The sequence below is a fragment of the Dipodomys spectabilis genome, unplaced genomic scaffold (assembly GCF_019054845.1).
Source record: "Dipodomys spectabilis isolate Male_0828 unplaced genomic scaffold, ASM1905484v1 ptg000043l, whole genome shotgun sequence".
NCBI classification, from domain to species: domain Eukaryota; kingdom Metazoa; phylum Chordata; class Mammalia; order Rodentia; family Heteromyidae; genus Dipodomys; species Dipodomys spectabilis.
In genome coordinates, this window is record NW_024870720.1 from 12,752,668 (window position 1) to 12,779,567 (window position 26,900).

At 41.3% G+C, this 26,900-nt stretch overlaps 1 protein-coding gene across 2 annotated transcripts; it reads left to right on the forward strand.

The window, feature by feature from the left end:
* The first annotated feature begins 923 nt into the window (after positions 1-923).
* On the forward strand, positions 924-25,795 carry Nipal1 (NIPA like domain containing 1). 2 transcript variants are annotated; one of them, XR_006147249.1, is made up of 7 exons: positions 924-1,011; positions 11,563-11,829; positions 14,869-14,925; positions 18,096-18,186; positions 20,475-20,635; positions 21,430-22,452; positions 24,004-25,795. XR_006147249.1 is itself a non-coding variant. In XM_042678471.1 (6 exons), the coding sequence occupies exons 1-6, from the start codon at positions 966-968 to the stop codon at positions 22,056-22,058; spliced, it is 1,251 nt and encodes a 416-aa protein (XP_042534405.1). In that variant the 5' UTR covers positions 924-965; the 3' UTR covers positions 22,059-23,543. The 2 variants fall into 2 exon arrangements, 1 of the variants encoding a protein (XP_042534405.1); XM_042678471.1 differs by lacking the exon at positions 24,004-25,795 and having other exon boundaries at positions 21,430-23,543.
* Positions 25,796-26,900: the final 1,105 nt, after the last annotated feature.

Genomic DNA, 26,900 nt, shown 5'->3' on the forward strand with positions numbered 1-26,900 from the left:
ACACACACTATTTTCTCTGGTGAGGGTTTTTACCAAGGACTGTGTCCATTTTCTGTTGCACAAATGCCTGCTGTCAAGACTTGATTAGGTCCTTTAGCCTCCTCCTTGTCTCTGATGCTCATCTTTAAACCGGATCTCAATAAGCTTTGCTGTAGAATTTAATGAGTTAGTGCATAGGAAGCACCTACATAATACTGATGGCATAGCAAGATTATTATAAACATTCACAGCTATTATTTGGAGTTGGTCTTTCCAGTTTGACATTGCCTTTCCCTGAAGAGGTCACTCCGGGTGGGTGGAGGAGGGGAGAGTTAGCTGAGGGATGGAAACCCCTGCGGGGGAGACGCTGGAGCCGTGGATGAACAGCGGGGTCACTAATAATAATAATAGCACAGAGGACAGTTTGATTGAAAGTTCCCAGAATAAATCTTGGCACTGGGAATCAGCGCGGAACACTAACAGTGATTTCTGCACGAAGCAGCAGGTTCGATTCTATTGTTAATCGAAGGCTTCCCAAACAAGCCAGCAGAGCCCTCAGAGCCAGCCGAGGGAGGAGGTCAGAGAGGAGCCCCAGCACTGCCTCCACGGTACCAGATTACCCCTGGAGTGGCTTCCTCGGCCTCCACACGCCGACTGACGCCGTTGACCTGTGAGGTCAGGGTGCTTCTGGGTCCTATCTACCTTTCTCTGATCCTTCCTACCGCCACCCAAATGGCAGGTGCCAGACGCCCCAGCAAAGCCAACCACACCAAGACACTGAGTATCCAACTCCAAGGCTGCGGGGGCGTGGCTGACGCGGGTGCCCCACCCAGCCATCCTCATTGGCTGAGAGTGCCGAGGAGGCGGGGTCTGCGCGCGCGAGTCCTGGACTCCAGGGCTCAGCCCGCACTTAGGTCCATGGGGAGACGAGAGTGGGTGAGGAGCGAGTGCCGGAGCCGGGAAAGCCCGGTGACCCCGACCCCGACATGGGGCGACAGGTGAGGCTGCCGCCGGGAGCGCCCTGCCGCGAAGGTGAGTGTGGAGGACTCTGACTTCGGGCTGGGGAAGGACCAGGTGGGCGTTCCGGGGGGGGGGGGGGGGCAGCGAGGACGCGCGGGCCGGATGTGCGGCGTGCGCGCCGTGGTTTATTCACACGCCCCGCCGGCGCACGGATGTTTACCGCTGCCCGAGACCCTCGGAAAGGCCGGCGGGACTCGGCCCGAGCGAGGGGCGGCGCCGGGGTGCGGTAGGACGCTCGGATGCTCGGCCGCGCGCCTGTGTCGCCGGAGAACTTTTCCTCTGACTCAGACTCGTTTCCACAGTCCGCGGCTGACGTCACCTGGGGCGGGGGCCGTGCCGGGGACCCCGCGGGACGGGGGTGGGGGGCGGGACGGGGACCCCGCGGGGCGGGGACGGGGGCCGTGCCGGGGACCCCGCGGGGCGGGGGCGGGGGCCGTGCCGGGGACCCCGCGGGGCGGGGACGGGGGCCGTGCCGGGGACCCCGCGGGACGGGGGTGAGGGGCGGGACGGGGACCCCGCGGGACGGGGGTGGGGGCCGTGCCGGGGACCCCGCGGGGCGGGGACGGGGGCCGTGCCGGGGACCCCGCGGGGCGGGGGTGAGGGGCGGGGGCGGGGGCCGTGCCGGGGACCCCGCGGGACGGGGGTGGGGGGCCGTGCCGGGGACCCCGCGGGACGGGGGTGGGGGGCCGTGCCGGGGACCCCGCGGGGCGGGGGTGGGGGGCCGTGCCGGGGACCCCGCGGGGCGGGGGTGAGGGGCGGGACGGGGACCCCGCGGGGCGGGGGTGGGGGGGCGTGCCGGGGACCCCGCGGGGCGGGGGTGGGGGCCGTGCCGGGGACCCCGCGGGGCGGGGGTGGGGGGCCGTGCCGGGGACCCCGCGGGACGGGGGTGAGGGGCGGGACGGGGACCGTGCCAGGGACCCCGCGGGACGGGAGTGAGGGGCGGGACGGGGACCGTGCCGGGGACCCCGCGGGGCGGGGACGGGGGCCGTTCCGGGGACCCCGCGGGGCGGGGACGGGGGCCGTTCCGGGGACCCCGCGGGGCGGGGACGGGGGTCGTGCCGGGACCCCGCGGGACGGGGGCAGGGGGCGTGCCGGGGACCCCGCGGGACGGGGGCCGTGCCGGGGACCCCGTGGGGCGGGGGCCGGGGGCGGGCCGGGGACCACGCAGGGCCGGGGCGGAGGGTGTGCCGGGGACCCCGTGGGGCGGGGGGGGGGGGGGGTGGCGTGCCGGGGACCCCGCGGGGCGGAGGGTAGGGGCGTGCCGGGGACCCCGCGGGACGGGGGCGGGGGGCGTGCCGGGGACCCCGCGGGGCGGAGGGTAGGGGGCGTGCCGGGGACCCCGCGGGGCGGGTTGGGGGGTGGCGTGCCGGGGACCCCGCGGGGCGGAGGGTAGGGGCGTGCCGGGGACCCCGCGGGGCGGAGGGTAGGGGGCGTGCCGGGGACCCCGCGGGGCGGGGCGGGGGGGGTGGCGTGCCCGGGATCCCGCGGGGCGGAGGGTAGGGGGAGTGCCGGGGACCCCACGCCCAGGCAGGGTGCGGTCTCCGCAGGGGTCGGACAGACGCCGGCTTCCTGCTCTTTTTGGAATGGAGCGTCTCTAACCCTGGGGCCTGGCTCCGGAACCCGGCCCCGCGCCCCGCGCCCCGCGCCCCGCGCCCGGCGCCGTCACTCCTGGGCGGTTTAAGATGGGAACCTTTCCCGCAGAGGAACTGGAAACCTAGCTTGTTCTTGGTCAAGCGCTCCGTGCTCGCTCCGTGCTCGCTGGGCTAGGTTTTATGGTCCTCTCCTGAGCCCTGTAAAGTCTCTGGGCGCGGCCTCTTGTCCTTCCCCAGGTGTTGCCCAAACCCCACCAGCTTTCTTCTTTCCCATCCTAGGAGCCGGTTTGGGGGCCAAAGGGTTGGGAGTGGGGTGGGTTACTGGGGCTTGAACTCAGGGCCTGGTGTTCTCACTTGGCTTTACCTGCTCAGGGATTGCGCTCTACCGCTTGAGCCATACTTCCGCTTCCAGAGTTTTGGTAGTTAATTGGAAAGAAGAATCTCACAGACTTTCCAGCCTGGGCTGGCTTCGAACCTTAGGGCTCACAGCCTCCTGAATCGTTAGGACTGCAATTTCCTAATTTACCTGTTTACATAAAGAGGAGCCTGGCAGAGAGCAGCATACTGAAAACGATGCCTTTGCAAAGTTACTAGCAACTTACTCAGATTCCTCTCGGCTCTTCCAATTTTTTTCTATGCTGAGGAAAGTTTTTTAAAAAAATGAAATGAAAAGCAGTGAATTCTGCCTATAGGAAAGATAAGGGAAACACACACTTGGAAGAGAGACGGCCTGGATAATTAATAACTAATCCCAAATTGAAATTGGTGTTGGCAACTGAGCCTAGAATTATTTCCTTGATAAGTCAGTTTGTGTGCCATTCGTAAAGAAGCCAGGCTGTTACTAATATACCCTACTCTTGTTTGCTTAAGGCTCTTCAGGAGGGTGTGTGAACTGTACCCACTTGCCTGACTTCCGGGAGTTTTCCTGCTGTCCTCATGCATTTAGCTCCAACAAGAAGATCAGTTCTTAACACCAGTTATTAACTGTGGTAACAGTGTAGAAAGCTGGCAGAAAAGATTAGAGAAATTGGAATCCATATTTTCAGGGATGGGAAGAGAGGAAGCTTTGCTTCAATCTTCTCAGATCTAACCTTATTTGTCTATAAAACAGGAAAGATTCCTACTGAGGGTATAACTGTAGGTGTAGATGGGATCATGTATGAAATTTCAAAGGATAGCATGGAATAAGCTTTCAATTTTCCACTTATTCATTGTTTGAAATAACAAGCAACAGTCCTCATGAACCAGGCCCTAACATAGGTACTAGCTGACAGGGATTTACAAGAAGGTGCCCCTGGCCTGCATCTATAGAGAGAAAATTCCGCTCTCATTCGGCTTGCTTCCCAGATGGCAGATCATATCCAAGGAGCAGATGAGTTTAAAAAAAGAAAGAAAGAAAGAAAAAGGTAACTGCAGTTGTGCTAAGAGTGACACATAATGTATTCAGGATGTTGGGGTGTTTAAAGTGAAAGCCCTCTGGAGGAAGTGGTAATTGTAGCTGAGACCAAAATGAGGAGGCAACCATGAGATGTGAGAATAAAGTCAGGCTTTAAAAGATCTTCTTTTCCCAATATAGGACAAAAGTCAAATTTAGATTTGTTTGAAGGGTATTTTTTTAATTTAGATTTTCATTATTGTGCATGTTCTACAGACTGTAAATTGAGTCGTCCAACAGCCAACAGAATTTTACAATGGAGAAATATGACCCCCCTGAAAAATAGAATGTAAGAAATAAAACCATCATCTGTGAAGCTCTATCTGCATCAAGATTTTTTGCCAGGGACTGTAGAGGATTATGAAGAAACCAAAGGGCAAAGAATGGGATTCAAAGAGGACAAACAGTAGATATATCTTAATACATCTCTCAACCTCAACCTGGGTTGAGGTTGGGGAAAGTAGGTTGGAAATATTGTGGAATCCAGGGGTTTTGAAAGTTAGCTTTGGTGGAGCAGGCCACTTGTCCTGGCTACAGGCAACCTGTGGAGAAAAATGTCACAAAGAGTACTTAGTATTGATTCAGTGGTCTTCTTGGTCAGCTGATATTTGCTTTTAAGAGAAGGAAATTAATGAGAACTGGTTGTGTGTCTTGTGTACTGATTAAGATATGTCCCATACACGTGTAAATAATCTTCAACTTTCAAAACAGGTTCATATAAGCGTCAGTTTATCCTCATACGTAATTCTGTGAATTTTATTAGACAGTTCTCCATTTAACAGATAAAGAAAGTGAGGTCCAGATGACTAAATATGGTTTCATAATTAGCAATCAAAGTAATCATGATTTGGGCCTGTATTTCTTCTTGCAATGGACTGAATGGTTGTATCCTTTCAAAATTCATATGGTGTAGCTAGAGCATGAGGCTACAGACCTAATGAATGAGATTCCTGATTGAGTATCCCATATCCAAAATGCTTAGGAATGGTATTTCAGATTTTCTTTTTAAATGTGGGAATATTTACATACACATTAATGAGATAATTGTAAAGATGAGTCCCAAATTCAATAAGAAATTCATGTATGTTTCTTTTTTAGTATAAGCTATATTTTTATTAGCATATATTAATTGTACAAAAAGTTTCATGATATTCCCATACATGTGCATCATTCAATCAAATTCATCTTCCCAAGCCCCTCCCCTTTTTTATTTCCTTTACCCTCTCTTTTCCCTTATTTTCCATTTTTTTTGGTCTAGATTCCACATATGATAGAAAGCATGCTATATTTGCCTTTATGAGACTGGCTTGATTCACAACATGATCTCCAACTCCATTTATTTTCCTGAATATGGTAAAATTTCATTCTTCTTTATGGATGAATAAAACTCTATTGTGTGTGTGTGTTTGTAATCATATTCTATTCATTTATTGATATGGCCCAAAACTGGTGCTATAATTTGACTATTGTGAATAGTGTGCTACCATTCACAATATTGCTATCTTTATAGTAAGTTGACTTTGTCTTTGGGAGGTATGTGCCCAGAAGTGCTATGTTTGGATCTGTGAAAGTACCATTATTTTTTTTAGAAACTTCCACACTGATATCCATAATGGCTAGATTAATTTACACTCTCACTAGTAATGAATAAAGGGTTCCATCCCTAACCATCAATATCCTTACTTCTGCATCCTGGTCATCAGTTGTTGTTGTTTGTTTTCTTAATGATAGCCATTCTGATTGGGATGACATAGAACCTCAATGTACTTTCGATTTTCATCTCCTTGATGCTAGAGAGGTTAAACTTTTTTTCATGTACTTATTAGCCATTTGTACTTCCTTATTTGAATATTTTAGATAAACTTTATACAACTTGTCTGAAGGTAATTTTATACAATATTTTAAGTAATTTTTTACATAAAACAAATGTTTTTTTGTGTGGAATTTTTACATCACTGTTCAAAAAGTTTCATATTTTATAGCATTTAAATTTGGGGATGAAGGATATTCAGACTTACAGTGTTTTTGTTAGAAAAAGGCCAGACTGCAAGCTACATGTCTTCCTATGGTGTAGAGATACAGGAAAAAGAAAGCTGTCACCAAGAACTGAGATCTATTGATACCCTAATCTTGGATTTCCAGAAATCACTCTGATGTTTAAATCACCAAACTGACAGTATTTTGCTGTAGCAGCCAGAACTAAGGTAGTGCCCATGTGAATTCTATAGTCTCTTTGATGAAATGTGTTATACATTTTAAGAATTCTAAGATGTTACTCTTAAAAAACACCTCTTAGATTCGACCAAATGAACATACTTTTTATTATTGAGATGTATTTTTCTATTTAAATATAACTTCTTGTCTGATGCAACACAAAAAGATTTTGTCTAGACCTCTATAAGAAAACTAGAAGCACCTTTTCCAGCTTGCAAAGATTTCCTAAGTACTAAAATTAAAAAGTATTTAAAGTGGACCCCAGTGGCTTATGCCTGTAACCCTAGCTACTCATGAGACTGAGATCTGAGGATCATGGTTCAAAGCCAGGTACAGCAGGAAAGTCTGAGACTCTTGTCTCTAATTAACTACCAAAAAGTGGGAAGTAGAACTGTGGCCCACATGTTAGTGTGCTAGCCTTGAGCAAGAAAACATAGTGCCCAGACTGAATTCAAACCACAGGACTGGCATGCACACACACGTGTGATCTCACACACACAAGCGCTTAAAAGGAATAAAAACTCTCCACTAAAAGTTGTTCAAAAGCCAGTAATATTGTTGTCTAATATTTGATGTGAACTATATACCTCTATATCAATACAAGATTATTTTATTCTTTAAATCCCTTTCCTGGTTCTTTATATTTTAACCTTTGATCGTTGTTTTCTTCACACTTCAAGAGAATTTTGTCTTTAACAATTCAGAGACCTTTGTAATATGCAGATTGTAAAGTGTGAAAACAGCAGTAGTTCATGGAGGAAACCTAGAGCAATCCTCCTTGAGAACTTGATTCTACATTGACTCTGAGGAAATTCTGTTTAGAGATAGAAGTTACTTTTTTTAAATCATTATCTTTTTAGTTCTGTTTTGAACATTTTTGGAGTGCTAGGTACAAACCCAGGGACTTGTATGTATTGGGCAAGTATTATACCACTGAGTTCCATTCTCAAACTTCAATTTGTGTGTGTGTGTGTGTGTGTGTGTGTGTGTCTTGAGGCTTGAACTAAGGGCCTGGGCACTGTCTCTGAGCTAGTACTCTACCACTTGAGCCATAGCTCCATTTCTGGCTTTTTGGTGGTTATTGAGATAACAGTCTCATGGATTTTCCTGCCTAAGCTGGTTTGGAACTGTGATCCTCAGATTTCAGCCTTCTCAATAGCTAGGATTACTGTCACCTTTTCAGCTTTTCAGTTATTTTTATCAATAGAAATAATGGACATTCCTCCTAGCCATTTCAGAGTTGATGTGTAGCTATGTCTACTGTGATCGATTTTTTTTTTCCAAATTTGCCTTATTTTCAACCTGATTCTGCTCTAAATTGATGTAAATGATTTCTCCTTCTTTGATTTCTTCCCCTTGATTCTGGTTGGCTTGTCCACTCACAAAAACTGCCAGTTCTGTATAGAGGCCTAATCCCTTGCCTTGTATTACTCATGTGGATAGATAGATACTGATTTGAACCATAGCAAATGCTATTTTTATAGGATCAAAAATTTTCAAATATGATGATAAATATAACATGAGAACATTAATAGTATTGTTTGTAAAAGCAGAAACAAATGACCTAAATGAGCCCCAACTATAATAGAAAAATTAGTTACAGGATGGTTCTACAGTGGAATTCTATAGAACAGGAAGAAAATAATCTTTTTCCCACATGTGTCAGCACTGATAAACTTCAAGGGCAAGCAAGTCAAAGAACACATTCCATGATTATATTTTTATGAGTTGCAAAAATAAGGTATTATTGAAAGTTGTAATCATAGAGAGGAAATTGATTTTTAAGGCAAAGGATTTTTTTCCCAATAGGTTTTGAAATTTCATTCCCATTTTAAATGTTATTTTATTTTTAAAACAGTATTCATCAAGAATGCAAGGAGAGCCTGTGTGCTGGTGTCTCATGCCATAATTCTAGCTACTCAGGAGGCTGAGATCTGAAGATTGAGGTTCGAAGCCAGCCCAGATAAATTCCCAAGACTTGTATCTCTAACCAGAAAAAAATATCTGGAAGTAGAGGTGTGGCTCAAGTGATAGAGCACCAGCCTTGAGCAAAAACAGAAGACCCTGAGTTCAAGCCCTAGTACCAGCAACAAAAGGAGAAAGAGGAGAAGGAAGAGGAGGAGGAGGAGGAGGAGGAGGAGGAGGAGGAGGTGGAGGAGGAGGAGGTGGAGGTGGGAGGTGGTAGTGGTGGTTTTATTGTGATAATGCATTTCAGTGTGCTTACACAAAGGGTTATTAAAGAGAAAATCAGAATACTTGTTACCTCCAATGGGTAATATTTCTTGTATTGGATGGCTGATACATTGGTGTATATTTATTTTTCTTTATAACTGGCATATTTTCTACCTATTCATCACTCAGTATTAGGAAAAATAACATCAAAGGAGTTATACAAGCTCTGTAATGGCAAAATATGATTTGGCATAGTTACTTTAGAAGGATATTGACAGTGTCTATCAAAATAAATAAATAAGGAAATAATAGACCCTTTCTTTCTATGTTGAATAAAGTCTAGATGGAAGGTCCTGCATAATGTCTCTGCTCACTTGTATCTTGAGAAACCAGCTCTGATTCAAGATAGCTTTGATTCCTCTCAGCCACTCTGAAGTCTCTGCCCACACACTCTGCTCAGTGTTGCTCCCTTGTGCCTCTGTGTACTCCACACCCACTAACCCAACAGTCCAGTCCCTCCCTCCCTCCTTCCGTCATATCTGCTGTCAGCTTGTTCCCTAACATGCACCCAAATCATAAAGTAATTTAGGTTCTAAGGTCGGTAACCAGACAATTTTTATTAGTTTTTTTTCTGCCACAAAACTCTCAGTACTCTACTACTACACAATGAGAACTTGGAAAATGCTACAAAGATTATTTGCTCTCCCTTATCACCCTCTTCCCCACCCCACCCCCTAAAATGCAGGAAACTTTTTGCTATGTCAACAGCTTAGAAGGAATATTGTTCCACTGGAATGAGGGCCACCCACTCCTGATTTCAGAGATGAAGTTTTGGAATGGTTATGTTAACTACATACTAAGTGACATGAATGCACCCAAGTCACTGGAAAGTCCAGTCAGAAGTTTCCTCTGGAATGAAAATAATCAGAATTCTTACCAAAATGTACATATTCACTTCCTATTTCCTGTGGTTTTTTCGGTTTTGTTTTTGTTCTTGGTCTTGTTTCTTCAAGTTTTGGACCTTCTTGTTGTTCTTGTTGTTGTTCCTTTGGCTGGGCTTAGTTTTTTTGAGACATAGCCTCAAGCTGTCGAGACCAAGGATGGCCTTCAATTTGCTGTCCTCTGGCATTCATCTCCCAAGTGCTAGGATTGTAGGTATGCACTCTCAGCCACATCCAGCTTATTTCTGGGGTTCAGATGAGATATTACCAAGGGCTCTCATGCATGAAAACATACAGGTGTTCTTACTAAAACAATCTACCTGAATATTCCTTAATGTTATAAAATATTGTTCAAGTAGTATCATTCTCCTTGGAATGTTTAGAAGTTTTGACCCAGAATTTATGCTGTATGTCTGAAATAATGTTGGTTCACTTACAAATTATAAATGAAACAATAGTCATCAAAACTTTGAATTTAATTATTTTTACTATATTCTAGACCTAAACTTGATTGCTCCTAATCTTGTATGTGGTAAAGTTCAGATGACTTCACAATGCTTTATGGAAATTCATAGAGTCACTGTTTTTGCTAAGACCTTATTTGGTCAAACTATTTTTTATTAGGTTCACATGCTTTCTCCAAATATTTGTTTTGTAAAATTAGTGTTTCATTGAATTGAATTGAATTCCAAATTGGTATTAGCAACTTTCCCTTGCTTTTTTTGTTTAGAATAATTCATATCAAGATAATTTAATTTTGTAGAAGGAAAACAAAAGAGTAGAATTTTTAGTCACAACGTCACCTTGTTTGAGCTGGTCAAGTGGCAAGCAGATTATAAAAAAAAAACATGTATTATCTAGTATAAAATGTTTTCATGTGTACTTTAGCATTTAGCCATGGAAGCCCAAATACTGGGATTCCAACTCACTACTTCAGTGATTTTACATGCTTATTTGAATCATAATGATGATTAATTCCATTTTCTATTAAATTATATTTCATTTTGGAAAAATTTGATTAATGGACTTGAAAAATCATTTTTTGTTGGGAAAAATGACATGGAAAATTAAACCCACTTTAAACATGTCCTCTGAAATGTACTATATAATCTACACCTAACCCAGTAAGTTAGCTTATTTTCTGTAGTGTGGTCATTTGTAGGCCAATGAGGTTATTGTGACCTTTTCTACACTGACACATCACATACTCTGCTTTCTGAGCCTCAGGCTGATAATGTGAGGGAATGAAGTGGATGTGAGGAACTGTGATGAACTACACAAACCTTGTCTACACAATTACAGCTGATGCCAATGGCTCACACCTGTAATCCTAGCTACTCACAAGGCTGCTATCTGAGGATCATGGTTCCAAGCCAGGGCAAGAAAGCTCATAAGACTCTTATTACCAATTAACTACCAAAAAAAAAAAAAAAGATGAAAGGGCGTTGTGGTAGACACTAGCCTTGAGCAAAAAAGCACAGTACAGCACCCAGGACTGAGCTTAAGCCACAGGACATGCATAAGAAAGAAATAAGAGAGAGGCATGGGGGGTAGGAGGAGAGAGAGACAGAGAGAGAGAGGGGAAGGGAGGAAGGAAAGAAGGGAGAAAGGGAGGAAGAAAGGGAAGAAGGGAGGGCAGGAGGGAGGGAGGGAAGGAAGAAAGGAAGACTACCCTAAGTTCTGGCAGGTTGCTATTCTGTGAAGACACAGGGTTTGCCAGATCTTCTCAATTATAAGACAATCCCAGACTTTCGTGTGAATTCTCTCATTGACACATGATTTTAACTCCAGTGGCTCATGCCTGTAACCCTAGCTACTCAGGAGGTTGAGATCTGAGGATCTCAATTTGAAGCCAGTCAAGGCAGAAAAGACTCATCTCCAATTAACTAGTAGAAAGCCAGAAGTGGAGGTGTGGCTCAAGTGGTAGAGGGCTGAGTGAAATAGCCAAGTGAGAGTACAAAGCCCTGAGTGCAACCCCAGTACTGTTAGATACACACGTGTGCTGCACACACACACACACACACAGAAAAATCAAAATGTAAAAAGTAAAAGTAAACAAAAACTAAAGAATTAAAATCAGTTTTAAGGACATGTATAAGCCACACTGAAAAGGTCTGTAGGCCTATTGACCTCTCTGCTTACAGTGAAAATGAGGCCAGGATTGACAAAGCCTCTTGTATTCTTGACATTTCCTTTTTCCTTTTTCTAGGCTATGTGCTGTCTCTGCTTTGTCCGAACTCCTCCCAAGCTTGGTGCGAGATCACAAATGTGTCACAGCTGCTGGCTTCTCCTGTCCTCTACACAAACCTGAATTCCAGCATAACCAACTTGAACATTTCAGCCAATGGAGAAAGCAGATACAGCCTCTTTGTGGGCTTGATACTGGCTATAAGCTCCAGTATTTTCATTGGCTCCAGCTTCATATTGAAAAAGAAGGGCCTTTTGCAACTCGCCAACAAGGGTGTTACTAGAGCGGGTAAGAAACACACGAAATGAACTTATTCAAGTTCCTGGCTGCAAAATGAGCTTCCTGTGAGACCATCACCATGTTCTAGTCATGAACAGTATCTCTCCATCTTCACCATTACGTCCTTGACTAAGCCAGCTGTGTCTCCTATAGTCTCTGACCTGGCATGAAATGGCTCCGGTACCTCTCTAGCTTCCTCTTGTGCTACCATCCCAGTCACCTACTTTTCTCTTAAGTTCTTTCCTACCTTGAGGTCTTTTCTCTTTGCTGGAACTCTTTTCCCTGCCTTTCATTCAGCTGAGACAGCCTTCTGATTTATACTTAAATTTTACCAACCTAGAAAGGCTTTCCGTAACCATCCTGTCTGGGCAGTTCTCTTACTTCCTGTATCTCTCTGCTACTCTCTATCATCACACTATTGAGTTCCTACCTTATTTATAGAATAATCTGTATTGTATGTGTATGGTTTTTCTCTTGTTGAGCAGGTTGACTTGTTTATTGATAGTGGGTATACAAGAACAGCACACAGCAGTAGCAGCAGCATGGGGCACAAGATAAATATTTGTTGAATCAATGACTAGAGGGTAATAGAATTGCACCATGATTTATAGTAACATTCAAGATGCTAAGTAAGCCCTGTTTAACTATCTTTCATTAGCCACGAATTCTCTATTCATTTTCATCATATGAAGTACATATATTTTTCTTAGATCCATATGTAAAGAAAAATGACTAAAAATTATACAAACAAGCTTCTGGAAAATACTATTGAGAGATTTGCACCACCCTAGAATATACCATATCACTTTATCCATTCAAACAATTTAGTACTTGCACTAAAAGTAGATAAAGTAATAAGAGATTATTAAAAACTTACAAGTGGACCCCAAAAACATGTAGAATTATATATGAGCTTTTAAATATATAATCCATCATATGCAATTTTCAATTAAAAGTACTAAGACAATTGGAAAAAATAGATTTTATACCATTTAGCAAAATAAAGTACAGAAATTTGCGGGTTATACTTTAAACGAAATAAGCTTTTCAAAAACCTGACAGAACACCTTTCTAAGCATAAAGTTAAAGAAAAAATCTTTTTGGAGATACATATTCCTCTGTGAAAATGCCTTGGTGTAAACTAAATGTAAAATGGTATATTGAGGGACAATTAGGAAATACGTAATCAAAGTTAGTCATAATATATAAAGTGCAGCAAACTTAAAAAATTATCATGCAAACAGAAAACTGTCAAAGTAGATAAACAAGAGACATGATTCCAGGTTCATGCCTATAATCCTAGCTACTCAGGAGGCTGAGACTGGAGGATTGCAGTTCGAAGCCAGCTTAGGCTTCCATCTCCAATGAACCAGCAAGATGCCAGACTGAAGGCACAATACAAGTAGCAGACCACCAAGAGTGAATAAGAAAGCCAAGTGAATATGAGTTCAAAGCCTAATACTAGTATTAAAAAAAGAAGAAATGCACTAACGCATAACTGCAAATGATAATGAAAGAACAAAAATGTGGATAGCCAGTAAACAAACAGAAGTAAATATTATTTCACTTATACCCCCCAAAACTATTACCTATACAATAATATTGTATTCCAATATTGCATTGTGACTCCAATTTAGTCATTTGCAAATTTTGCAAAACAAATTTTAAATAAACATAGCTACCTACTTTGTAAAATAAGCTTTATAACTTATATAAACAAGATGGTTTAGGTTAAAGAATCTAGAACAAGTTTGGACATTTTACTATATTAAAAATAAAAGAAACTTCCATCTTCTACACCTGAGAACAACTCTTTTCTATCAAAGTGTGCAGCTTAAAAATTCTTGCTTTGGAGCTGGGTGGTGGCGGCTTACACCTATAATCCTAGCTACTCAGGAGGCTGAGATCTGAGGATCCAGTTCAAAGCCAGCCCAGGCAGGAAAGTCTGTGAGAGTCTTATCTCCGATAAACCACCAGAAAACCAGAAGTGGCGCTGTGGCTCAAGTGGTAGAGGGCTCGCCTTGAGCTGAAGAGCTCTGGGACAGTGCCCAGGCCCAGAGTTCAGGCCCAGACTGACAAAGAAAAAAAAAAAACCTGCTTTGGCCTGGTGGCTTGGCTCTTGTCAGGGAAAAAGGAACAGCTTTGGAATAAGAAAGGATTTTTGAAATGTAAGGTTTTGTCTTAAATGGGTTTCTTTTCAAGATGGAATTATGACATAGCCCAGACTGTTCAAAAAATAGCAGAGGATATGGGTATATTTTGAGATTACTTGTACCCTATTCAAATGAGCCAATCACAAGAAGATTATAACCTGAGCTCAACCAATCTGAGCAGAGAGGCAGGGCCTCTGCATTAGGGATTAATAGGGGAGCAGCCTGCCTGATCTATGTGCTTGCTTGCCAGAGTTTTGGCTGATGGCATACCATATTCTCCAAAAGTAAATTTTGCCTTGCTGAGACAATTCTTTATTTTTGTATCTATCATTGTGACTCCTATGGTTCTTGGAGAACTTACTCATAACATACAGCACACATAACACAAGGATTTCAGGTCACAGATTGAGATGGTAGGAGAAGTGACCGAATGACTAGAAAAGCTTTCATTCTTTTTGGTAGACAGCACATTTCACTTGACTAATCCAAACTCTCAGAAAAAGTCTTGGTTCAACTGGCATCTTCCCTTAGAAGTCTGCTAAGTGCTAGTGTATTTTCTAAGTTATGGTTTTCTGTTTTTAATTTGAACCATGACTAAAATGAAATGTTGAGTTGATAATATTCAATGTCCACACATCTGACTGATTTGAATGCAATGAACCTGATGACTAACAAATGAAGAAGAAGGAGGAAGAGGAAGAAAGAAGAAACCTAATAGGATGCCTTAAAAGATCTCTGAAAATGACCAAGTAAATAAATTCAAAGACTACGATTTACCAACTTGATCTTACACTTGATCTCTGCCTTTTCAAACCATGATTTAATGCCTCTCCTACATGTCAATTCTTTTTCCCTTCTGTGATTTAGAATTTAATTTTTTTTGGTGTTTTTCCAGGACAAGGTGGACATTCTTACCTCAAGGAATGGCTTTGGTGGGCCGGACTACTGTCCAGTAAGTTTACTACTAGAATCATGCTCATTTATAAAGTGTTAAGTGTATTACATAGATTACATAGCAAAAGAAAAATCAAAGCTTGACTTGAAACTAGTGAACATGATAGGAAAGTATATTAGGAAAACCTGGTATGAGAATAACAATGATTTTTTACCCTGGCACAAGTTTTTAGTGAAGTGTGAAGGACTTGGAACAAAAGTCCCTTCTGAAACCCAATCTACAAGCAGTCCCTATCCGAAGGTGACAGGGAGATTTACTAGCTTGAGTGGATTAGTTAATGATCTGTTTTAGAACTATCTTGTTGATCCACCTTAGGCTGGAATGAAGCCTATTTTTAATCGTTAGGTAGAATACTGAAAAAAAAATCCTGTGGCATTTCATGGCTTTGGGGGGCCACATAGACAGGTAGGGTGTTTAATTACAATGTTTTCCATGAGAAAAAAATGTATCTTCTTCCATTTTCAGTTTCCTCTACATTTCTTCTTAGTTCATGGTAGCTGCTTTCTATCACCTCACCTGTAATACTTGCATCCATAGTTTATTTGTGTGTGGGTACTCCATACACTGCTGTTTTTTCAATATTGTTATGCAGTTCAAAGGGAAAAGTTGATATTTGCAACATTGTATTTTATCACTAACTTATTCTGTATTCCATTGCAAAAGTATTGAAGGAAAAAAATGAGATTATTGGCAACTGTGAATATAGAACAATTAACCCTTTTGAAATGGTTTGGGGGAGGGTGATAGGAGAGAGATTGATTTGAGTATATTGTAAATGTGTAATGTAACCATGAGACCATGAAATAATTTTCTTAAAAACTGAGGGAAGCTGGGCATTGGTGGCTCTAAACCTGTAATCTAACTACTCAGGAGGCTGAGGATCACGGTTCAAAGCCAGCCTGGGCAGGAAAGTCTTATCTCCAAGTAACCACCAGAAAACTGGATGTGGTGCTATGGCTCCAAGTAGTAGAGTGCTAGCCTTGAGTGGAAAAAAACTCAGGGACAGTGTTCAAACCCCACAGGCAACAAAAAATATAAATTAAAAACTGAGAGAAATATTTTCCTTCTGTATCTTCACAGCTCATACTTTGAGTCTGTGACTATCCTAGACACATGATTCCTTAGGGATGGGTATATTTGCCATATCAGGACCAAACATGGCTAAATGAAAAGATTTTCTGGCTGTGGACTGTAGAAAAAATGAGGAGAAGATGAAGGCTGGCCCTGCTCTCCCTCTCCAAAGGCTCACTTTGCAAAACCTCTCTTAAAGTGCTCCTAAGAGCTATTGACGCCCTTCCTAAATGTTCCTGTGATGTCCACAGGAAAGGCAGTTTATCTGCTTCCTTCCCTCCTCTAAGCCTTCTTAAATCCCAAGCATGACACCCTCAAAGATAGGGCGTCACACATTGTAAGTTTTTACCACAGATCACTTCCTTCTGTAGTCCAGGTCTTAAAACCTCCCTGTGTTTTCCAAAAGGGAGTCATGTTTTTCAGTATTTGCAAGATCCTGTGGAAGGAAGAAACTAACCTTTTCCTGATAAGTAAAAGGTGGGATTTAAATGAACAATGAGTAAAAATAATTTAAATCTGTGTAGGCCTTTCAGGTTGGCTTTATTTGATTTTATTGTTTTGGTTTTGGTGTGTGTGTGTGTGTGTGTGTGTGTGTGTGTACACACGTGTACGTGTACATGAGCCAATCCTGGGGCCTTAGATCTCAGCTTTCAGAGTAGCTACAATTATAGGTGTGAATGGCTGGCCACTACTTTTCAGTTTTTAATGGACTATTCCCATTATAAAGTTGAAAGGACTCTCCTTAAGGTTCCAGAAAGACATCCGAGTGATGTCTTGCACCATCAGAATGAAAATATAAGGAGAATATTTTATGCCTAATCTTTTTCTTGAAATCAGATCCTGTGCTCTCACTTAGCTTTTTTGCCCACTGGAGCCATAGCTCCATGTTCAGCTTTTGGATGATTAATCGGAACTAAGTGTCTCTCCAACACATCTTTTTGGGCTGACCTCTAGGCTAGGATACTCAGACCTCAGCTTCCCGAATAGATAAGATTACAGGTATGAACCCACTGGTGCCCAGTTGGCATTTTATTCTTGGCATGTGAAAAAGCTCATACCAGTCTTGGAGAAAAGCGAACTCTAGCCGTTTCATCTGGTGCCAAACATATGGCACTTTAGTCATGAAGTTAGTGTTTTCTTGAAGCTCTGGCTACAAAGATTAAACAATACAAACAACATAAGTTATTCAAAGGAAGCTTAATATTGTGAGTGAACTTCCATGGTTCTTTTTATGAGAGCAGTCTCCTAATTGTTCTGTACATTTAGATTTTTTTATGATATTATACTAATGCAAAATATTCCTGTAGATAGAAGAGGAAGGGTAGCAAATAGCCACAGAAAAGAAAAAAGAGAAAGCATGTTAATGTTCTTTTATCTCTCCACAATAAAGATTTGCTGGGCATAATGGGGTAGCATAAAATACTGCATTCTTCGGGCCAGTGCCCTGTTGGGATCTGAGAGAATAATTTGGTTCCTGTTCAAGATCCCAGCTCATGGAGAGTTATTTTTTTCCCTCCCTCTAGAGATTATTTGTATCATACCCTGGAACTCTAGAGTTCCACAGATAAGAACTTGATCTTGGAACTTGATCTTCTTCATTGCTGAGATTCTGTTACCTGCTTGTAGATTACCTGTAGTTCAGAGATGCTTGATTACTTGGACCTGAATTTCTGACTATTCTTCCACCTCGAGATCTCTTCCAAGTCTTCTAATTTTCCACATTGCTCTGTTGTGGTGGTTATTGGTGGTGGTGGTAATAGTTGTGTTAATTTGTACTCCAAAGCTAGCTCTGCTAGATCTCATCAGATATGTTTTCAGTGTGAAAGTAATTAAAATCTTCATTGAAAGTCATTTAAAATGTGTATTGCTCAGTCACCATTAGTTGGGTTTATACCACCAGATACTTACATCTTATCTTCATCCTTTAATACCAATCTTTTCCCATCTTCCATAAGAAAAAAACTAGTTAAATCATTCCTTTTAGCTATTTATTTGTGTCTTCAAGATAAAAATCCATTGTTTTGCAAGAGTCATTTGTTTTTCTCTTTTGGGAAATAAATCCATCCTCTACATGAATGTTTCTGCTTGCTTTGTAGTGGGAGCAGGAGAGACTGCAAACTTTGCAGCTTATGCATTTGCCCCTGCCACCTTGGTCACCCCTCTGGGGGCCCTGAGTGTTCTCATAAGGTAGGTAAACAACAGGAGCTTGGCTTCTGCGGGTATTTTAATACTGTAGTACACTTCAGCCATAGAAATGTACACTAAATATATCTCATAACAAAAATCTTCTCCTATGCGGCTCTCAATGCACACAAGACCCAAAATAATATCTGGGATCCCTGAAAATCTTTGGATAGGTTTCTGGACAGGTTGCTGAAACCTAGCTTCTTGATTAATAAAATGAGGTTAAAAAGTTTATTTCTTAGGCTGAGAGTATGTCCATGACAGACCTATCATGTGCAAAACCCTGGGTTTGATATGACACCACCAAGAAAAGAAAAAAGAGAAGGGAAGGGAAGGGAGGAAGGAAGGAGGGAGGGAAGGAAGGGAAGTGGGAAGGAGGGAAAGGAGGAATGGGCACTAGTGGATCATACTTGCAATCCCAGCTACTCAAGAATCTGCAAAGCGAAAGTCCATGAGACTCTTACCTCAAATTAATTAGCAAAAGCCAGAAGTAGAGATGTGGCTCATGTGGTAGAGCATCAGCCAGCCTTCAGCAACAAGCTAAGGCATAGCATCCAGGCTGAGTTTAAGCCCCAGTAATAGGAAAGGAAAGGAGAGGAGAGGAGAGGGGAGGGGAAGAGGGAGGGAGGGAGGGAGGGAAAAAGAAAGAGAAAAAGAGAGAAGGGGAAGAAGGAAGGAAGGAGGGAGGGAAGGAAAGACGGAGGGAGGAAGGGAAGGAAGGAAGGAAAGAAGGGAAGGAAGGAAAGAAGGGAAGGAAAGAAAAAAGAGATCGGTCATAAAAGTTAATTGAGAAGACTGCAAAAGTAATAATAGAAATCGGAAATCAATTATCAAATTATTATTTAGAAAAAACTGGCAGAATGAATCTGGGCTTCCTGATAACAAAGTAGTTGTATGTTACCTTTGTGATAAGTCAGTGAAGCCTAGAAGACTTTTGCTTCCGTTTATGTTTTTTACACCTGTCAAAGTCCTTTTAATTATTTCTGTTGTTAGAGTTGTTAATGACTGTAGTTATCAGAAGATTTCAAAAAGCACAGTGCTTGTCTTAAATTTCAACTCTCATTACCATTCTCACATTGTCTGCAAGACTCTTGTGTTTGGAGACCCTATCATTTCTTTTATCTTCAAAATAGGAACAATTTTCTTGTTGTATAGGCTGTGGATATGTTTGTCTATAATATGATCGCTATGAATGTGTTTGGTAACTGTTGAGCTTAGCTACCATTTTGCTGTCCTTTCTGCCTCCATGCATTAATCAGTATTTAGGAGAGAGTTTAGGATTGTGCCTACCCACTCTCCTTGCCTTCTTTATAGAATTATTGTGAGAATTAAGTGAGTTAATACACAGAAAGCTTACAATTCTTAAAATACTTACCAGTGAAGTGAAGGCAGTTTGTCACTGCGGCTACAGTCTCTTCAGTGGCCACAGGAGGGCAGCTCTAGGGAAGTCTTGGGGGAGAAATGGACATCATTAATTGGAATTGCAGGGCATCTGAAGAAGGGGAACATGAACAAATGCCACAAGTGGAAAATTCCACACCTGACTTCATATGAAAGGTTGAATTAGCCACAGGCATACCAAAACTATTGTATCAAATTACCCTCAGGCTACTCAGGTAAAGATTATACAAAATGTAACTTTTGTGTTTGAAGTTGGGTGTCCTCCCCAAGAGATCTTCTTATATAGATGCAAATATTCAAAAATCTGGGCGAGGGCTGGGAAGATGGCTTAGTGGTAGAGTGCTTGCCTTGCCCTGGGTTCGATTCCTCAGCACCACATAAGCAGAAAAAGCCAGAAGTGGTGTTGTGGCTCAAGTGGTAGAGCACTAGCCTTGAGTTGACGAGCTGAGACAGTGCCCAGGCCCAGAGTTCAGGCCCCACAACTGACCAAAAAAAAAAAATCTGGAGGGAAAATTCTTCAATCCGAACCTCTTCTGGACCCAATTACTTCTCTTAAGGGATTCTTACTCTTTATCGTGCTAGGAAGATATAAAGGCTCTTTTATTTTGCTTGACTTTGCAAGCAAGAGAAGATGGAGTAAATGAAAATGAATTGCACAAGAGCACCCAGAAAGCACAGGAGATAACAGGATGATAGATCTTCAGATATAACATAACAGCAATGAACCAGAGTTGGTTGGCCACTTCCAAGCCTAAAGCTAACTGCTTTTTCAGTATCATGTAGCATATTCAGGTCAGCTCATTGGTATGCACCCCAGCATGACTTCTCAGCTGCCACGGAATTAAAAGGCAATTAAGCCCTGGTGATTTAATTTTCTTCTTTCCCAACAGTGCAATATTGTCTTCCTATTTTTTAAATGAGCACTTGAACATTCATGGCAAAATTGGCTGCATATTATGTATACTGGGGTCAACTGTGATGGTTATTCATGCCCCACAAGAAGAGGAAGTCACTTCTTTGCATGAAATGGAAATAAAGTTGAGAGACCCAGGTCTGTGATTCAGTCTAAAGAAATACTGAGATTCTGCTCTTCTTTCTCACCTCGTCAAATAATATCTCTGTTTTATTTGTTGTTGCTTTAAGACTTACTATGTAGCCCAAACTAACCTTGGACTTGCAATCTTCCTCCTCAGCCTTCTGATCACTGGGAACACAGATATATATTACCACAGCTGACATCAAATAATTTTTTTTGTTGTTGTTGTGGTCAATCCTGGGGCTAGACATTGTCCCTGAGCTCTTTTTGCTCAAGGCTAGTAGCGCCACTTCCTGTTTTCTGGTGGTTAATCGGAGATAAGAGTGTCACAGACTTTCCTGCCAGGACTGTGATCATCCTATTTTGGCTCCTGAGTAGCTAGGATTATAGGCATGAGCTACCAGCACCTGATAGTTAATGATGATTTAATGGTATCTTACAAGGATTATGAGACACAATAAGTTTTCTTATTATTATAAGTCTTCTGAAAAAGTGACAGTTTTTTTGTGTTTACTCTTCTCCCACCAAACAATGGGAGTTAAAAATAGAACTAGTCAATGCCAAAGACTTACACTCAAATTCAAATTCTTGTTACTTGCTCTCTAAATAGTTATTGGCAAGATTTAAATCAGATGTTTGTGAATATTCTCTATATGATAATAATTACACAACAGGATGTTGCTGTTTTTACCTTAATATTACTTCTGTCTCTAAAATAGCTAGCTTTTAAATTCATGACTAACAAGATTTTAGAAAACTGTTGTCCTGTTAGCGTTTTCTCAATTCTAATTCTGTTCTCTTCCTAATAGGATTTATTTCCTTTGCTGTGATCATAACCTTGATCTCTTTGGTGCTGATTTTGATTGTGGCTCCCAAGAAAGGACAGAACAATATACTGGTCTACATTTCAATCTGTTCTTTGATTGGAGCATTTTCAGTTTCTTCTGTCAAGGGCCTGGGAATCGCCATTAAGGAACTGCTAGAATGGAAGCCAGTTTACAAGAATCCCATGGTCTTCGTTTTGCTGGCAGTGCTTGTGCTTTCAGTAACTACACAGATTAACTATCTCAACAAAGCACTGGACACTTTTAACACATCTCTTGTGACTCCCATTTATTATGTGTTCTTCACATCCACGGTAGTGACTTGCTCTGCCATCTTGTTCCAGGAATGGTATGGCATGAAAACCGGAGATATTATCGGGACCTTGAGTGGGTTCCTCACCATTATCAATGGCATCTTCCTTCTCCATGCATTTAAAAATACTGACATTACGTGGAATGAGCTGACATCCACTGCCAAGAAAGACATTGTTTCTCCAAATGGCAATGAGAATAATTATGTTTTACTAGAGAACATAGACTGTCCAACCACAGGATATGATGATGACATTACCTTGTTTAGCAGGACAGATGATCAAAGTCCGTATAAATCCTGATACTTGGAGAGAAGAAAGACTTACTCTTGGAAGGACTACTGGGAAAGCTACTGTTTATAACATGTCTATAAATACTTCACATGTGGGGCTGAAGAAAGAAGGTTTTGTTTGACCCTTAACTTTGAAACTCAAGTTTTGATGTTCCCCCAAAAGACTTCTGCAGCTTTTCATTCTCCAACGTTTGAAACATTCCTTAAATAGAAAAGCCTTCAACAGTCGTGTATGTTTCAGAATAATCTTGTCTTCTAGCCACAAATGACCTGGCTCTGCCTGTGATCTCATTTCTTTGTTTGCTTTTTTTTAGATTGGTGGGAACTCAATAGATCAAGTTAGCTGTGTTCTGGTAGGCAGAGTGTCAGTCACCATCATCTAACAAGTCATAATGTCCCAAGAGGTGAGAAGATACTCGTGCTTTGTCCTCCCTTTTACAACTTCATTCTTCTTAAACTAGATAATGGGTAGGTGAATTGGTAAAGAAAAACACAGGACTGCTTTGGGAAACCTACTCCTAGTGGTCATGAATGCCCAAGATATACCACTGATAATGATCTTAGGAATGTAATTTTTTTATATATCAGAGGCCTTTATCACTAATTAAAGGGAGGAGAATGGAAGAAGGAGAAAAAATATTTTACACCACAGGTAAAGAAAGCACATTTTTTCCTTGTCCTCCAAATCCAAGCTCTCACAAATTACTGTGTCCACATATTCCTTTAAACACAGGCCTGGGTGATGTAAAACAAGAAGGACCATCTGTAGAACTCAGTTCTGAGTTACTCTCATTTACTTTGCTCCTTCCTTTTATTTTTATCCCAGAGGTGATTTCTGACATAGAGCTATTTCATCAATAACCACCATAGCATATCAGGAGGCTAAAGTACTTCAGCATTTCTCAGGTGTTTTATTCCTAATGAGTGAGTTTTCTAAGACTATGTGGAAGCAACTACAAAAAAAAAAAAGAACCTGAATAAATCTCTTTTGAAAATTTGGTATTTCCTCATCCTTAGTAAGGAAATTATAATTAGGTACTGACTTAAAAATAGGTAAGTAGCAGTTTGCTTTTTCAGTTCAATTCATCCCAGTCATATTTTCCATACAACTTACTGATGAGTGTCTCTAGCCAGTGAACTTTCAGGGGAAACAAAATGTTGAGACCTCCAAGGCTACAACAGGAAATACCTTTTGCTCATTAAAATGTTTATTTATCCTTTCTGCCTCATTCTAGATGATGGCAGGAATTGCACTTTAGGTGGTTTACTGTGTATGAGCAGATTCCCTCCCGCTTACTTATGTTTGTGGAAGAGAAATTAGCTGTCTTATATTTAAACTTACTTTTCAAAATAAAAATTCTAACAAAACGTATTTTGTTAAAAACGGTATTCTTAAATTAAAAATTTTTAAGGAAAACTTTAGGTGGACTCAATTATGTTCTGCTTTAACATCAAATATTATTATTTTTTTAGAGGGGGGTCTGTTGTTGTTTTGTGCCTGTCCTGGGGCTTGAACTCAGGGCCTTGGCATTGTCCCTTGAGGGTTTTTGTTTTATCTCCTTTTGTTTTCTGTTTTGTTTTTGTTTGGGGACCAGCTTAAGCCTACCCAGAGTAATAATATAAACTGTTACTTAGTAAACTGAACTTTAGCATTTCTAATTCTATTGAACCACAAATGATAGTCACAACGGATGGTAATCTGAGATGAAATGACCATCTTAGAGTTTTCAGCAGAGTTTAGTGCTGAGCATAGTTCAGTGCACTGTTTTTGAAGACTGATAACCCATGATGGTTGCATGGGTTGATACCTTAGGTGAAATACACCTTCCCTAGCCAATTGCTGATTATTTGTCTATCAGATCTATCAGCAACAAACTCTAGTTTGTAGGAAAAGTGTCTTCTGGAAAGAGTGTGTTCGAAAATTGTAAAAATTATTTTAACATTTTTCTTTTTAGTTTTAACAATCCCATTGGTTCTCCCAGAACACCTCCTTGGTGAAGAAATTAATGACATTTTCCTTGACATCTAACCTGAAGCGGCATGGGTTCTCTACTCTAGTGAATTTAGGCTTCAGACATTTATTAATGGTCATCTGTTATTTGACACCTGAAATGTCATGTTATGCCCTTGATGCTTTAGGTCATAGGTTTCTAGAACACAAGGATCAATGTGTTTGGGGTTGGAAAATTAGTTGGTGTTGACAGCAGGAAGACTGAGAAAAACTTAATGTTGTCAAACAGTGAACTATTTGCAAAGATCTGTGTAAAAACTGCTGTAAGCCTAGGCATTAAAAATGTCAAAATGTTATTGGAAATCTTATGTCAAAAATGAATTTTTCCCAAATCCGAAGATACTGTCTAAGGAAGAGTGTAATGCTGGACTCATGTATTCGCATTGTGGTAGTCTAAGCTGGTGATCTCATACATATTTGCATTTTAACATACATACTTTATTGGTCATCTCACGCATAGCTTAGGATTTATTTTGTGAATATATATAGGTACATGCAGCATTGAGGCCACTAGCTGTGCTAGCACAGAACAAATTGAAATTTTCTCCGAATTCTGATACGTTTTTTTTTAATTTATAATTTTGCTCTGTGTGTGTGTGTGTGTGTGTGTGTGTGTGCACGCGCGCACACGTGCGTAGGGGGAGGATAGCACAGGGGGTGTAACCTCAGGGCCTTGCACTTGCTAGGATGGTGCTATACTGCTTAGTTAGGACTCCAACCCTGTTTTTTGTTGATTATTTTTAGGATAGGGTCTTGCTCTCTGTGGGAGCACAAGCTTAAGCTAAGCTCTGCCTTCTTTTAGGCTTCCTATTGTCTCTGGGATCACAGGCTCGTGCCATCACAGGGCCTGGGCACTGTCTCTCAGCTCTTCAGCTCAAGGCTAGCACTTTACCACTTGAGCCACAGCACCACTTTCAGCTTTTGCTGCTTATGTGGTGCTGAAAATCGAACCCGTTCCCCTCAGTAGAGAGGGAAGTCTCATGGACTTTTTATCCTCTCAATCTCAGCCTCCCATGTAGTAGAGGATGATTCAGGTGTGTGCCACTGTGCTCAGATATGAGTTGAAAATCAATCAAACTTTTCTGCCTGGGCTGGCCACAACCATGACCCTCATATTCTCGCCTCTAAAGTCCAGCCAAGTTTATTTTTAATTCAAGTTACAGTATGTTCATAAAGCCCTTTAGATTTAGAAATGTGAAATTAAATTAACATTTACTTTCAAAACTATTGGGTCCAATCCATGGGAAGCCCCTGTGGCATCATACCTTATAGATAATGAGTACTTAATTATTAGTCTTATTATTTAAGACCTATGGATACTGAGTACCATTTTGTATAAATCCCTCATCTTTTCTATTTTATTCCATGAGCTAAATACTAACTTTAAACAATGCTAATGAATGTGAATTCTATCATTATGCTATCTTGGCATCAATAAAAAATTACTGCACCAAAAAAATCTTTCTTAATAAAACCACAAAACTGAACTATAAATGCTATTCTTTCTTAATAAAACCAACAAAACTGAACTATAAATACTATTTTCACCTTTCCAAAACTTTGTAAACAATAATTTGTATAAATATATGTTAAATGTTCTCAAATATTTTGAATAAACTATGTTCATAAAGAATTTATATTTTTTAAATGTTTATAAACACTGTTCATTTTAGAAAGTTTACAGTTTTTAAATGCTTCTGTATATTTTTCATTTGCAATAAAATATGGTTTAATTATGTTCTTTGAAGTTTAGTTTATAGCTGGTAAATATAGTGGCAAAAATTATCTTTCTGTTTTGAGATTTTAAAAAAGTTCTGAGTTGTTTGTTTTTTTTTAAAATAAATCCTCACTGGTTAATTTTTTACTTCAAACTGAGTTTTGTTCCTAGAAGCCTCTCCCCCATCTTCAATAGAACAACAGATTTGACACCTGAACAAAAGAAATTGTCTCCAGTAATTTTACTGAACAAGACAGAGGCTTGTTTATATAATGAAATCTTCATTTAATAACTCTTTTTAAAAATTCACAATTAGATGCTCCCTGCTTATAGTAACATTGGATTAGCTAAAAAGTAGCCATATCTTTCTACATAAAGCAGGACTAAAAAGTTTATACTTTTGTGGATTTTTGTTGTCATTTTGTGTTAGTCCTGGGGCTTGAACTCAGGACCTGGGCATTGTCCCTGAAGGTTTTTGCTAAAAACTAGTGCTCTACCAATTGAGCCACAGCTCTCCTTCTGTCCTGTCAGTAGTTAATAGGAGATAAGAGCCTCACAAACTTCCCTGCCCTGGCTGGCTTGGAACTGCAATCCTTAGATCTCAGCCTTCTGAGAAGCTAGGATTACAAGCTTTAGCTTCAAGTGCACAGCCTACTTTCCTTCTTATATTTCTTATCCAAATCATATACATAAGGGAACTAACCAGGAAATCAAAAGAAGTTATTACAAGGAGGTTCATTCTGCAAGTCATCAGGATGGTTGAGGGAGCTGGTTCTAGGACTCTTATAAGTGGCCAAATCATTTATACAAAATGACATAGAATTTGCATAGAACCTGTATATGTCCTCCAATGCACTTCTGTAAACTATGTATTTCAAAGCATCTCTAGATGATCTGTAATACCAACTACAGTGTACATGTTGTTTTCCCTTTTCTGGATGGAACTCTGAACAGCTTACTCCTTCAGTTGTTTCTACTTTGTGGAAATGAATTGTTGGGCGTGCAAAAGACAACTTTCTTACCACTATCCCATACCCTTTATGTCCCCCATTTTATGAAAGGAAGCAAATATGTTTGTAATTCACAGACTTAGCACCCGAATAAGGTTCAATATTTAAGCTTCT